The 12,230-nt window shown below is 38.1% G+C and overlaps 2 protein-coding genes across 3 annotated transcripts; both read right to left on the bottom strand.

The window, feature by feature from the left end:
* Positions 1 to 2,873: 2,873 nt before the first annotated feature.
* LOC103945467 (UDP-glycosyltransferase 87A1) lies at positions 2,874 to 6,754 on the bottom strand. 2 transcript variants are annotated; one of them, XM_048569231.1, is made up of 3 exons: positions 6,293 to 6,754; positions 4,593 to 5,682; positions 2,874 to 3,845 (listed from the first exon to the last, which is right to left on the bottom strand). In XM_048569231.1, exons 2-3 carry the CDS (start codon positions 5,089 to 5,091, stop codon positions 2,962 to 2,964), a joined length of 1,383 nt encoding a protein of 460 aa, XP_048425188.1. In that variant the 5' UTR covers positions 5,092 to 5,682; positions 6,293 to 6,754; the 3' UTR covers positions 2,874 to 2,961. The 2 variants fall into 2 exon arrangements, with proteins under 2 accessions (XP_048425188.1, XP_048425189.1); XM_048569232.1 differs by having other exon boundaries at positions 2,874 to 3,842; positions 6,293 to 6,751.
* A 1,790-nt stretch (positions 6,755 to 8,544) lies between these two features.
* LOC103945478 (UDP-glycosyltransferase 87A1-like) lies at positions 8,545 to 11,185 on the bottom strand. The gene is made up of 2 exons (XM_048569234.1): positions 10,284 to 11,185; positions 8,545 to 9,513 (listed from the first exon to the last, which is right to left on the bottom strand). Exons 1-2 carry the CDS (start codon positions 10,777 to 10,779, stop codon positions 8,633 to 8,635), a joined length of 1,377 nt encoding a protein of 458 aa, XP_048425191.1. The 5' UTR covers positions 10,780 to 11,185; the 3' UTR covers positions 8,545 to 8,632.
* Between the last annotated feature and the right edge of the window lie 1,045 nt (positions 11,186 to 12,230).

Raw genomic sequence — 12,230 nt, 5'->3', positions numbered from 1 at the left:
TTAAGTGAAACGACACGTGACAAATGATGAGCATATACTATAGTTTGTAGTAGTGAGAAAAATTTCACTCCTACATCAGGGTGGAGTAAAATTCTCTCTCCTCCTATTCCCATCACCTTTCCTCCCCTTTTCTCACATATTGTTTTTTGTCTTATTGTCTCTATAAAAAAATCAATATAAGATGTTGACGTGGCTAAACCGTAACCGTTTAAATAGGAGAGAAGGGAAGGGGAGGGAATCCTCCTTCCATTAGGGTTTAGGGGGATGAACAAAAACAGACCGCTTGTATCTTGAGAAAGCACGTTGGAGGAAATATGGATAAGAAGGGTTAAGAGATCATATATTTATACCTTATTCGTGTATATTCACGTTTGTAAGTGATGCATAGAGTCAACATTCAATGAGATAAATTTATTAATTGATGTAACATGTACACATCATTTGCTATGATCCCCCTCCCTTTTTTTGGGCTTCAAATAAATATCACTTTTTTTTTTTTTAATCTAAATTGTGGAGAGAGGAATACGAACTCGGATGCCTAAGGTGAGCACATCATCTCTAGCTAATGTTGATGTCCTCACATCTATCATACCCAAGTAACCCCACTCACAATCGCTAAAACCAAAACAACCACAGAGAGAAGAAACAAACTCCACTTGTTCCTGTACGATCGAAAACACAAGAAAACACACAAAATTAATCACTTAACTCCATCTCTTCTTCTGGAGTTACCGTTACCTATGGAGAATCATTCCCTTGTGCCGTTGGGTTTTCGCCTCAAACCCACCGATCAAGAGTTCGTTGGCCACTTTCTCTACAGCTTTTTGGAGAACATACCGCTATTGCCGCCACACAACACCCTTATACATGAGTGCAACATCTTCGGCAACAAATCAGAACCCTCGGAGATTTGGGAAGCCTATGGAGGAACTCAACTTGCTCCGAGCTCAAGAGACTAAACCCTAAGGGTACCGCAAGAAATTAAACCTTAATTACCGCAAGAAGTTAAAGAATGAGCAGGTTTTGGAGATAGAAAGTAAAACAAACTCAAAATGTAAGGCAGCTAAAACCAGTTTGCAGTACTTGCAGATACCAAAGCAGGGCAGTACAAGTAGAAAGATTGCTATTCCGGTAAAAACTCAAAAGGTTGAATAAATATTAATTTGATCCCAATCAGTCACATGATTAAAGAATATCTGAACTTTAGGCGGAAAGAAAAGAAATGAAGAAACCTGGAGAGCAACGAGTCTTGTCAAACCATAGATTTCCCATGGACGCTTTGCCATTGTGCTCTCGCATTTGATGCTTATATTCACATTGAATCTGGATCAAATGGAAAATAGGAGTCATGAAAGGTACAATTACAAAGCAGCATCAGGAGATTAGTCCTAGATAATCTAAGAGGAAACTAATCCCCAGCACAAGAGAAGATACGATTGCAATAAGCAGCATCAGGAGATCATATATATATATTCAAGAATGAGAATGTTGGAACACGGAGAAAGAGACGCCGGCATTGGCCAAAACGACCCCGTCGCGATACTCCTCCTGTTCCCGGCATCGGACGAAGTTGATCTTTAAATTATAACAAAAGAAATCAACAATTTCAATTATGATGTTCATATTACAAAAGATATTCTGTTAACGAGGAAGGTGAACTATCCTTTTACAATGAATGAAGAAATTTAGTGGCATTCTTTTTCATTTGTAAGTAAGAGATCATACGTTCAGTTCTCGTCAAAAACAAATTTGAACCATATTATTATAACTAACCCTGTTGCTTATCCCACTCTTATCCTTCCTAATATTAAAAGAACGTAAAAAAATTTCATGTTCAATAACCTATAGCATGTCAAGTTCATTTTTGGTTAGATAGTGTAGATGTTTTAGTGTCAAACTTTTCAAGCTCGTTTATCAAAACAAAAAAAAAAAAAAAAAAATTCAAGCTCTATTAAAATAGGGGTATGCGGATTATTTTACTTCTCACACACCTCTTGATAATTCTGTTTATTTATTTTCTTCAATTCATCCAATCGGCCGAAAATTAAAAATGTGTGAAAATTAAAATGGGGTGTGTGGATATCACACCCCTTAAAATATTTCAAAATCTCAATTTAATATATATAAGGGAACTTTAACGAAAAGCTCCTAGTACTATTTATTTTAACGAAAAACCATATTTTTACACTAAAAAGTCAATCATGCTGTTATTCACTTTATCCTTTATTTTGTTCTTATTGTTTTTATCCAAAAAAAAAAAAAATTTCAAGCTTTATTAAAATATTTCAAAATCTAAATTTAATATATATATATGTATGTATGTATGTATGTATGTATGTATGTATGTATCTATTTGACGAACGATAGTGTGCTTGTGTTCACGGAGGATTGGACTATTAAAATGCTAAGCCAGATATCAACACTTAGAACAAGTGCATGGGAGATCCCCACATAGGTACCTAGTGGTTCCGAGACGCTCTTGAGGTCGTAAAAAAAAAAAGCTGATGAAGGTCCTCAAGGGACTCTTTAGATTTGAGTCCTCTAAATGTCCAATGAAATGCAGGTTTAACATATTTCGATATCTTTCGATAAGATGCCTCGACATTTCTCAACAAGATGCATTACTCAGCAGAGAATTTATCGACAACACTTGGTAAATGTCAACATCTGCGTAGCATGGTTCAGCAAATGACGACATGCATTCCAAGTGCTAGACGAAATCTCCAATTGATTAAAAAAATAAAAACCTTGCATGTAGCGTGCTATATTTGTTAAATAAGGAAGATCATTACACTAATAACCCTCAGAATTTTGAATTTTAAATCTGCTACTGAACAAGTTACTACAAGTTTTAAACACTTTCACCACAAACATCAACAAAAATGTTGAGTTTTATTTGATAGAAAAAAGAGAACGAAACAACGAAATAAAGGCAAACAACAAACAAGAAATGCTCAACCCTCACGCCCTATGAGAAATGTCTCCAATGAAGGCCTTGATGTTGGCATGAGATGATCCACCTTCTGCAATGGCATCATGACATAACTGCTTAAGTTCTCTAGCTCTCCTCCTCATTTCCTTCCCTTCATCATCCTCTAAATCCATAAACTTCTTCATTAAGCCTGCAATCTCCTCTTTTGTCACCAAATGGTCAATTTTGTCCTCAATCTTCCTCACCCTCCACCCAACCTTCCAATCCTCCACAATCTGTTTACTATTCATTCCTTGATCGTAACCTATAGGTAAGGTAAGAAAAATAACACCAGCAGAAACACCTTCCATAACCGAGTTCCAACCACAGTGACTCAAAAACCCCCCAATACTAGAATGACGCAAAACCCTCAATTGGTCACACCAAGGCACTACCAACCCCATGTCCCCACACGCCTCTTTTAACCTTTCGGATTCTCCGCGAGCCGCCCAAATGAACCGAACGCCGCTGTTGCGCAAACTAGCAGCGATCTCATCAATTTGGGCGCTAGAAAATGAAAGGAAACTTCCCATGCCGATGTACAAAACTGAGCTACAAGGTTGGGAGTCTAGCCATTGGAAGTAGCTATCATCACTAGTAGCTGGGTTAGGGAGGTCATTTTTCTTGGAGTAGGGTATTGATGGGCCCATAGTGTAAATGGGTAGTGATAATTCTGATCGTAAAACGTCGATGGTTAGGGTTTCAAGTTCATAGAAGGTGGCAGCGAATAACAGGTATTGTGCTTTAGGTACCCAAGATAAGAGGTTTAAAAAAAAGTCTACATTCTTTTGGTTGCTTTCATAAGCAAGCAGGTCCGCTAGTCGTGTCGAAGAAACTCCTGGAATGTAGTCCACACGTTCGTTTCCTTTCTCTGCTAACAATGCAAAGTGGTTATCGTAAGTAGCAATGTTACACAATAAATAGGAAATCTTAAAACAAAGTGTTAAACAACAGAAAGATCTTAGTACTCAATAAGATCTTAAAAGCAATGTTATCTTGATAGACTCGTACTAAAGGCAGAGGCAGCTATATATACTGCCATGGTTTACACTCCAACCCTTGTTTTAAATGAAGAAAAAAGAAAAATAAGAATGGTACTAACATTTCAACCCGCTTGTTATCATGAAAAATGTAAACCTTACATCGGAAACTTCGAAATAAAGACTTGCATATTGAAAGATTTTATTTCTAATTGCACAGTGAAACCTTTTATATTAAAGCTTAACACTTACTGGATTTTATAAGTGGTTAAATAATGACAACTTTAATGTGATTAGTGAAACACATGACCAAATATGAAATCTTGACACTTAATACTCACTCCGAGCCACAACAAAAGAAAAATATTTAGAAGGTTTTTGGAACGTTTAGCCCAAATGGTGATGGTGAGTGAAAAATGAGTCATGATTAAGATTAGGTGCAGTGTTTATGTCATAATATCAATATAATATGTAGTGCCAGTGTGCCACTATGCAATTCGTTGATGTGCATAGATTGGCTTGATTCATTTTTGCATGTGTTGTCCAATTTCATAGTGGGACAACATAAATATTTGTAGTTAGAGACAATTATTGTAGCTGTGACTGTCGGTACACAATAATTTCTAGTTACAGACACTCACCTAACAGGTTAGCTGGGAAGTGCTCATTCTGCGAGAAAAGGTGAAAATGCTGATACAGTGAAAACCAGGAGGAGGCGGACATTGGCCAAAACGACGCCGCTGGGATATTCCTTCGGTTTCCGACAGCAACTGCCCAATGCAGTATAGTGTCAGCTACTATCAAACTAGGCGGCTGCTCCAGCTGATCTAGGAGGAGCTCGAACGGCTTTTCCATTTTGGTCCTGACGGCGTCCAAGAAGGCATCCATGTCGGCAACACGGACATGCTCCGATGGGATTACGTTGGGAATGGCAGTGAACCGAATGCTGTCGGGTTTGGAGTCGGAGCCGATGAGGCCAAGCCACTCTTGTGTGAGGACGAAGGTGACGAGAATGTCTTTCTCTTGTGAAGCAAGCAACTTGCAGAAGTTCATCAGTGAGTAAATATGGCTTCGGCTTGGGTGAGGCACTGCCACCACGTGGTAGACACTGGTTCGTTGTTGTTCACTGGTGGAATCCATGTCCGAGTTCTTTGACAAAGCAATGTAGTTATGGAAGCATTTGCGCAGGTGAGGGGATTGTAACTGGCTTTGAATAACCTAAGTATCCCTTGTGGTTCCAATTCACTAGCCTTAGGGTACCGTTTGGTACGTAGACGGGACGAGACGGGACAGGACGTGACAGAATGAAGGTTCCTTGTTATGTTTGGTATGCGCAGGACGAAACGGGACAATTGTTCCGTTCTGCGTTTGGTACACGCTGGACGGAACGGAAAAAAAAAATTAAATGACTAACTTGCCCATGCATCATCATATGCCTTACAATGAGCACTAGAAAGCCCCAATTAATTAAAAACCAGAAAACTTTCAACAAGCTATCAATCCCAGATTGTCTTGGATGTAAGCTGCACAAAGGTTAAAGGCAGGACCAGTAATTTTCTGGGCAATTTCAGGATTGAACACAATCTGACTTCGATGATCAATCTGGTCGAAGATAATGAAATTCTTCGGGCAGATGCTAGAGGTTTGAAATTCAACACCATGGAAAGGTTTGAAGTTTACGTCTTCAATTCCAAATCAATAGTAAATGCCCTCACTCTTCCACAGGAAAAACTAAATGGAAACAAAATCCCAAAGTTAATCAAACATTATCCAACACTTCGCACAATAAAGACACAAAGAAAACCCAATTAGTCTAACGAATCAAAATTTTTTAAAAAAAAAATGAAGACTATTTCATTAGTCTAACAAAGCAAAAGCTCATTAGTCATTACTAAACTGGAATCTAATCAAATCACAACACAAAAATCAAATTAAAATGATTTATTAATTTGAGTTGTTTCCTAGCAACATAAACAGAAGCTAATTACACAGAAACACTCAGAAAACAAACAATCAGTAGAATTACAAATTACTTGAACAATTAATCCCAATTCAAAACTCTAGATTATGAATCCAAACCAAATTAGATCATTTATTATATTGTATCATCCAATGAAATCAATAGGAACTACCTCAAAAGCAAACAAATCAACCTTCAAGCCCCTTAAAAACCAAAACCCAGAAAAAGTTACAGCAGAAAAATGTAAAGATCAAAACTTTGAGAGCAAAACCTAGGTTTTAAGGAGATGGCAGATTAGAACCAGATTATCGATTGCAGAGGATCAGATAATATTGTGAAAAAAAAAAAAAAAGAGATTGGAATTGGATGCAGAGATCGAACCTGGAGATGCAGAGCTTTGAGTTCCACTCCGTGGGGAAGAGAAAAGAGAGCCTACGGGAGAGGACGAGGAGGAAGGTTGTGAGATACCTGGGAAATGCAAGCGGCAGAGAAAAGGGAAAGAAGATGATAGGGTTTTATTCTGCGATTTGTATGATGTAAATATTGAAAAAGATAAGGGGCATTTTTGTCTTAAAATGTTAAAATTTTGTGTTCCACAGGCGTGGAACGATTCGTTCCAAGGGAAGGAGGTGAAACGAAAAATCAGCCAAATTTTGTCCCGTGGGACAATGCGTTCCACGGTTTTTATGCGCACCAAACATGAAACCGAACGTCTCGTCCCACTGCGTTCCGTCCTGTCCCATGTACTAAACGATACCTAGAGGATAGGTACTTGTAATTCTCTCTCTAGAAAACTCCATTACTGTTCTTCATTGGTTGAAGATTAACAACTGGTACTGTGATATCATGTGCCACGTACTAATATATGCTAGATATTGCTTGGTCTGTCCACTGTCCACACATATCCTTCTCGGAACACGCAATGCGTTAAAAAAATTTTGAGCTTGTAACTGCTTTTGCTTGCAATAATTTGTTGAATTTATGATTTGCATTGTCCTATTTTCAAAGTTTCATTATTAATGAAAGTGAATGAGACTTGACATATACATTATTAAGTTGCATTTCACTCATCATAAATTCAACAAATTATTGCAAGCAAAAGCAGTTACAAGCGCAAAATTTTCGCTTGCAATAATTTATTGAATTTATGATGAGTGGAATGCAACTTAATAATGTATATGTCAAGTCTCATTCACTTTCATCAATAATGAAACTTTGAAAATAGGACAATGCATATCATGTTTGTCTACAAGTGATGAGTTGGGAATCCAACCTATGGGAACCTTTTCTCCTGACCTGCTACTCCATGAGTGCTGATCACATACTTCAACTCCAAGCGTATTGACTGCAATTGGCAAAAAAATAAAAAAATAAAAAAATAAATTAGGTTGGGGCGTGCGATTGGAAAAAAAATTAGGTGGACGCGTGGAACATCTATCGATTAGGATACACCACGTGTGGGATCAGACGTATATACTCAATGCTGATGTGTAGACTTGCTAGTCTTGTAGATGGGGAGAGAGTAGGAGGTAACACTAGATCAAAGAGTTTTTTTTGTTCATCATTATAACTATGTTGTATGATTATTATACATCTCATCATTTATCACGTGTCTTTTCACTTAATACTAAATTTTTTTTTTAAATTGGAAATAAACATTCGATAGCATGTGGTCCAATATTTTAGTAGATATGATGTTGAGTTTCTACTCATGCGTTATGGGTTCAAAACTTCCCTTCCTTAAATTATTGTAATAGTTTTAAACCTCCCCCCTCCCATTAATAATAATAATAATTTTCTTTTAAAAGAAGAAAGAAAAGGAACATTTAACATTAAAACTAACTAGTTAGGTGAAATGACACATGACAAATGATGAGATGCATGGTAAGCATATGTCGTAGTTTGTGGTAGTGAGAAAAAAAAATGCTCTTTTACATCAGGGTTAAAGGGGGCGAACAAAAATAGACAATTGTGTCTTGAGAAAGCATATTGGCGGACATTTGGATAAGAGGGGGTTAGGAGATCATATATTTACACCACATTGGTGTATAATCACATTGGTGAGTGATGCATAGAATCAATATTCAATGAGATAAATTCATTAATTGACGTAGCATGTACACATCAATTGCTCCAATCCCCCCTCACTTTTTTCGGCTTCAAATGGAACCGTACTTTTTCTTTTAGAACAAGTGCATGGGCGGATCCACATAGGTACCTAGTGGTTCCGAGACGCTCTTGAGGTCGTAAAAAAAAAAAAGCTGATGAAGGTCCTCGAGGGACTCTTCAGATTTGAGTCCTCTAAATGTCCAATGAAATGCAGGTTTAACATATTTCGATATCATTCGATAAGATGCCTCGACATTTCTCAACAAGATGCATTACTCAGCAGAGAATTTATCGACAACACTTGGTAAATGTCAACATCTGCGTAGCATGGTTCAGCAAATGACGACATGCATTCCAAGTGCTAGACAAAATCTCCAATTGATTAAAAAAATAAAAACCTTGCATGTAGCGTGCTATATTTGTTAAATAAGGAAGATCATTACACTAATACCCCTCAGAATCTTGAATTTTGAATCTGCTACTGAACAAGTTACTACAAGTTTTAAACACTTTCACCACAAACATCAACAAAAATGTTGAGTTTTATTTGATAGAAAAAAGAGAACGAAACAACGAAATAAAGGCAAACAACAAACAAGAAATGCTCAACCCTCACGCCCTATGAGAAATGTCTCCAATGAAGGCCTTGATGTTGGCATGAGATGATCCACCTTCTGCAATGGCATCATGACATAACTGCTTAAGTTCTCTAGCTCTCCTCCTCATTTCCTTCCCTTCATCATCCTCTAAATCCATAAACTTCTTCATTAAGCCTGCAATCTCCTCTTTTGTCACCAAATGGTCAATTTTGTCCTCAATCTTCCTCACCCTCCACCCAACCTTCCAATCCTCCACAATCTGGTTACTATTCATTCCTTGATCGTAACATATAGGTAAGGTAAGAAAAATAACACCAGCAGAAACGCCTTCCATAACTGAGTTCCAACCACAGTGACTCAAAAACCCCCCAATACTAGAATGACGCAAAACCCTCAACTGGTCACACCAAGGAACTACCAACCCCATGTCCCCACAAGCCTCTTTTAACCTTTTGTATTCTCCGCGAGCCGCCCAAATGAACCGAACGCCGCTGTTGCGCAAACTAGCAGCGATCTCATCAATTTGGGCGCTAGAATATGAAAGGAAACTTCCCATGCCGATGTACAAAACTGAGCTACAAGGTTGGGAGTCTAGCCATTGGAAGTAGCTATCATCACTAGTTACTGGATTAGGGAGGTCATTTTTCTTGGAGTAGGGTATTGATGGGCCCATAGTGTATATGGGTAGTGATAATTCTGATCGTAAAACGTCGATGGTTAGGGTTTCAAGTTCATAGAAGGTGGCAGGGAATAACAGGTATTGTGCTTTAGGTACCCAAGATAAAGCGTTTAAAAAAAGGTCTAGATTCTTTTGGTTGCTTTCATAAGCAAGCAGGTCCGCTAGTCGTGTCGGAGAAACTCCTGGAATGCAGTCCACACGTTCGTTTCCTTTCTCTGTTAACAATGCAACGTGGTTGTCGTAAGTAGCAAAGTTACACAATAAATAGGAAATCTTAAAACAAAGTGTTAAACAACAAGAAGATTGTTTACTGCTATCACATACGTACAATTCTTAGTACTCACTTAATAAGATCTTAAAAACAATGTTATCTTGATAGACTCGTACTAAAGGCAGAGGCAGCTATATATACTGCCATGGTTTACACTCCAACCCTTGTTTTAAATGAAGAAAAAAGAAAAATAAGAATGGTACTAATAGTTCAACCCTCTTGTTATCATGAAGAATGTAAACCTTATATCGGAAACTTCGAAATAAAGACTTGCATATTGAAAGATTTTATTTCTAATTGCACAGTGAAACCTTTTATATTAAAGCTTAACACTTATTGGATTTTACAAGTGGTTAAATTATGACAACTTTAATGTGATTAGTGAAATACATGACCAAATCTGAAATCTTGACACTTAATACTCACTCTGTGCCACAACAAAAGAAAAACATTTAGAGGTTTTTGGAACGTTTAGCCCAAATGGTGATGGTGGGTGAAAAATGAGTCATCATTAAGATTAAATGCAATGTCATAATATCAATATGTAGTGCCAGTGTGCCACTATGCAATTCATTGATGTGCATAGATTGGCTTGATTCATTTTTGCATGTGTTGTCCAATTTCATAGTGGGACAACATAAATATTTGTAGTTAGAGACAATTATTGTAGCTGTGACTGTCGGTACACAATAATTTCTAGTTACAGACACTCACCTAACAGGTTAGCTGGGAAGTGCTCATTCTGCGAGAGAAGGTGAAAATGCTGATACAGTGAAAACCAGGAGGCGGACATTGGCCAAAACGACGCCGCTGGGATATTCCTTCGGTTTCCGACAGCGACTGCCCAATGCAGTATAGTGTCAGCTACTATCAAACTAGGCGGCTGCTCCAGCTGATCCAGGAGAAGCTCGAACGGCTTTTCCATTTTGGTCCTGACGGCGTCAAAGAAGGCGTCCATGTCGGCGACACGGACATGCTCCGATGGGATTACGTTGGGAATGGCAGCGAACCGAATGCTGTCGGGTTTGGAGTCGGAGCCGATGAGGCCAAGCCACTCTTGTGTGAGGACGAAGGTGACGAGAATGCCTTTCTCTTGTGAAGCAAGCAATTTGCAGAAGTTCATCAGCGAGTTAATATGGCTTCGGCTTGGGTGAGGCACTGCCACCACGTGGTAGACACTGGTTCGTTGTTGTTCTCTGGTGGAATCCATGTCCGAGTTCTTTGACAAAGCAATGTAGTTATGGAAGCATTTGCGCAGGTGAGGGGATTGTAACTGGCTTTGAATAACCTAAGTATCCCTTGTGGTTCCAATTCACTAGCCTTAGGGTACCGTTTGGTACGCAGACGGGACAGAATGAAGGTTCTTTGTTATGTTTGGTATGCGCAGGACGAAACGGGACAATTGTTCCGTTCTGTGTTTGATACGCGCTGGATGGAACGGAACCAAAAAATTAAATGACTAACTTGCCCATGCATCATCATATGCCTTACAATGAGCACTAGAAAGCCCCAATTAATTAAAAACCAGAAAACTTTCAACAAGCTATCAATCCCAGATTGTCTTGGATGTAAGCTGCACAGAGGTTAAAGGCATGACCAGTAATTTTGTGGGCAATTTTAGGATTGAACACAATCTGACTTCGATGATCAATCTGGTCGAAGATAATGAAATTCTTCGGGCAGATGCTAGAGGTTTGAAATTCAACACCATGGAAAGGTTTGAAGTTTACGTCTTCAATTCCAAATCAATAGTAAATGCCCTCACTCTTCCACAGGAAAAACTAAATGGAAACAAAATCCCAAAGTTAATCAAACATTATCCAACACTCCGCACAATAAAGACACAAAGAAAACCCAATTAGTCTAACAAATCAAATTTTTTTTAAAAAAAATGAAGACTATTTCATTAGTCTAACAAAGCAAAAGCTCATTAGTCATTACTAAACTGGAATCTAATCAAATCACAACACAAAAATCAAATTAAAATGATTTATTAATTTGAGTTGTTTCCTAGAAACATAAACAGAAGCTAATTACACAGAAACACTCAGAAAACAAACAATCAGTAGAATTACAAATTACTTGAACAATTAATCCCAATTCAAAACCCTAGATTATGAATCCAAACCAAACTAGATCATTCATTATATCGTATCATCCAATGAAATCAATAGGAACTACCTCAAAAGCAAACAAATCAACCTTCAAGCCCCTTAAAAACCAAAACCCAGAAAAAGTTACAGCAGAAAAATGTAAAGATCAAAACTTTGAGAGCAAAACCTAGGTTTTAAGGGGATGGCAGATTAGAACCAGATTATCGATTGCAGAGGATCAGATAATATTGTGAAAAAAAAAAAAAAAAAAAGAGATTGGAATTGGATGCAGAGATCGAACCTGGAGATGCAGAGCTTTGAGTTCCACTCCGTGGGGAAGAGAAAAGAGAGCCTACAGGAGAGGACGAGGAGGAAGGTTGTGAGATACCTGGGAAATGCAAGCGGCAGAGAAAACGGAAAGAAGATGATAGGGTTTTATTCTGCGATTTGTATGATGTAAATATTGAAAAAGATAAGGGGCATTTTTGTCTTAAAATGTTAAAATTTTGTGTTCCATGGGCGTGGAACGAATCGTTCCAAGGGAAGGAGGTGGAACGAAAAATCAGCC

This window comes from the organism of the source record quoted next, unplaced genomic scaffold, assembly GCF_019419815.1.
Source record: "Pyrus x bretschneideri cultivar Hongxiangsu unplaced genomic scaffold, Pyrus_bretschneideri_v1 Contig5, whole genome shotgun sequence".
In the NCBI taxonomy this organism is placed as follows: Eukaryota; Viridiplantae; Streptophyta; class Magnoliopsida; order Rosales; family Rosaceae; genus Pyrus; species Pyrus x bretschneideri.
This window is presented reverse-complemented; position numbering and strand designations above follow the sequence as displayed.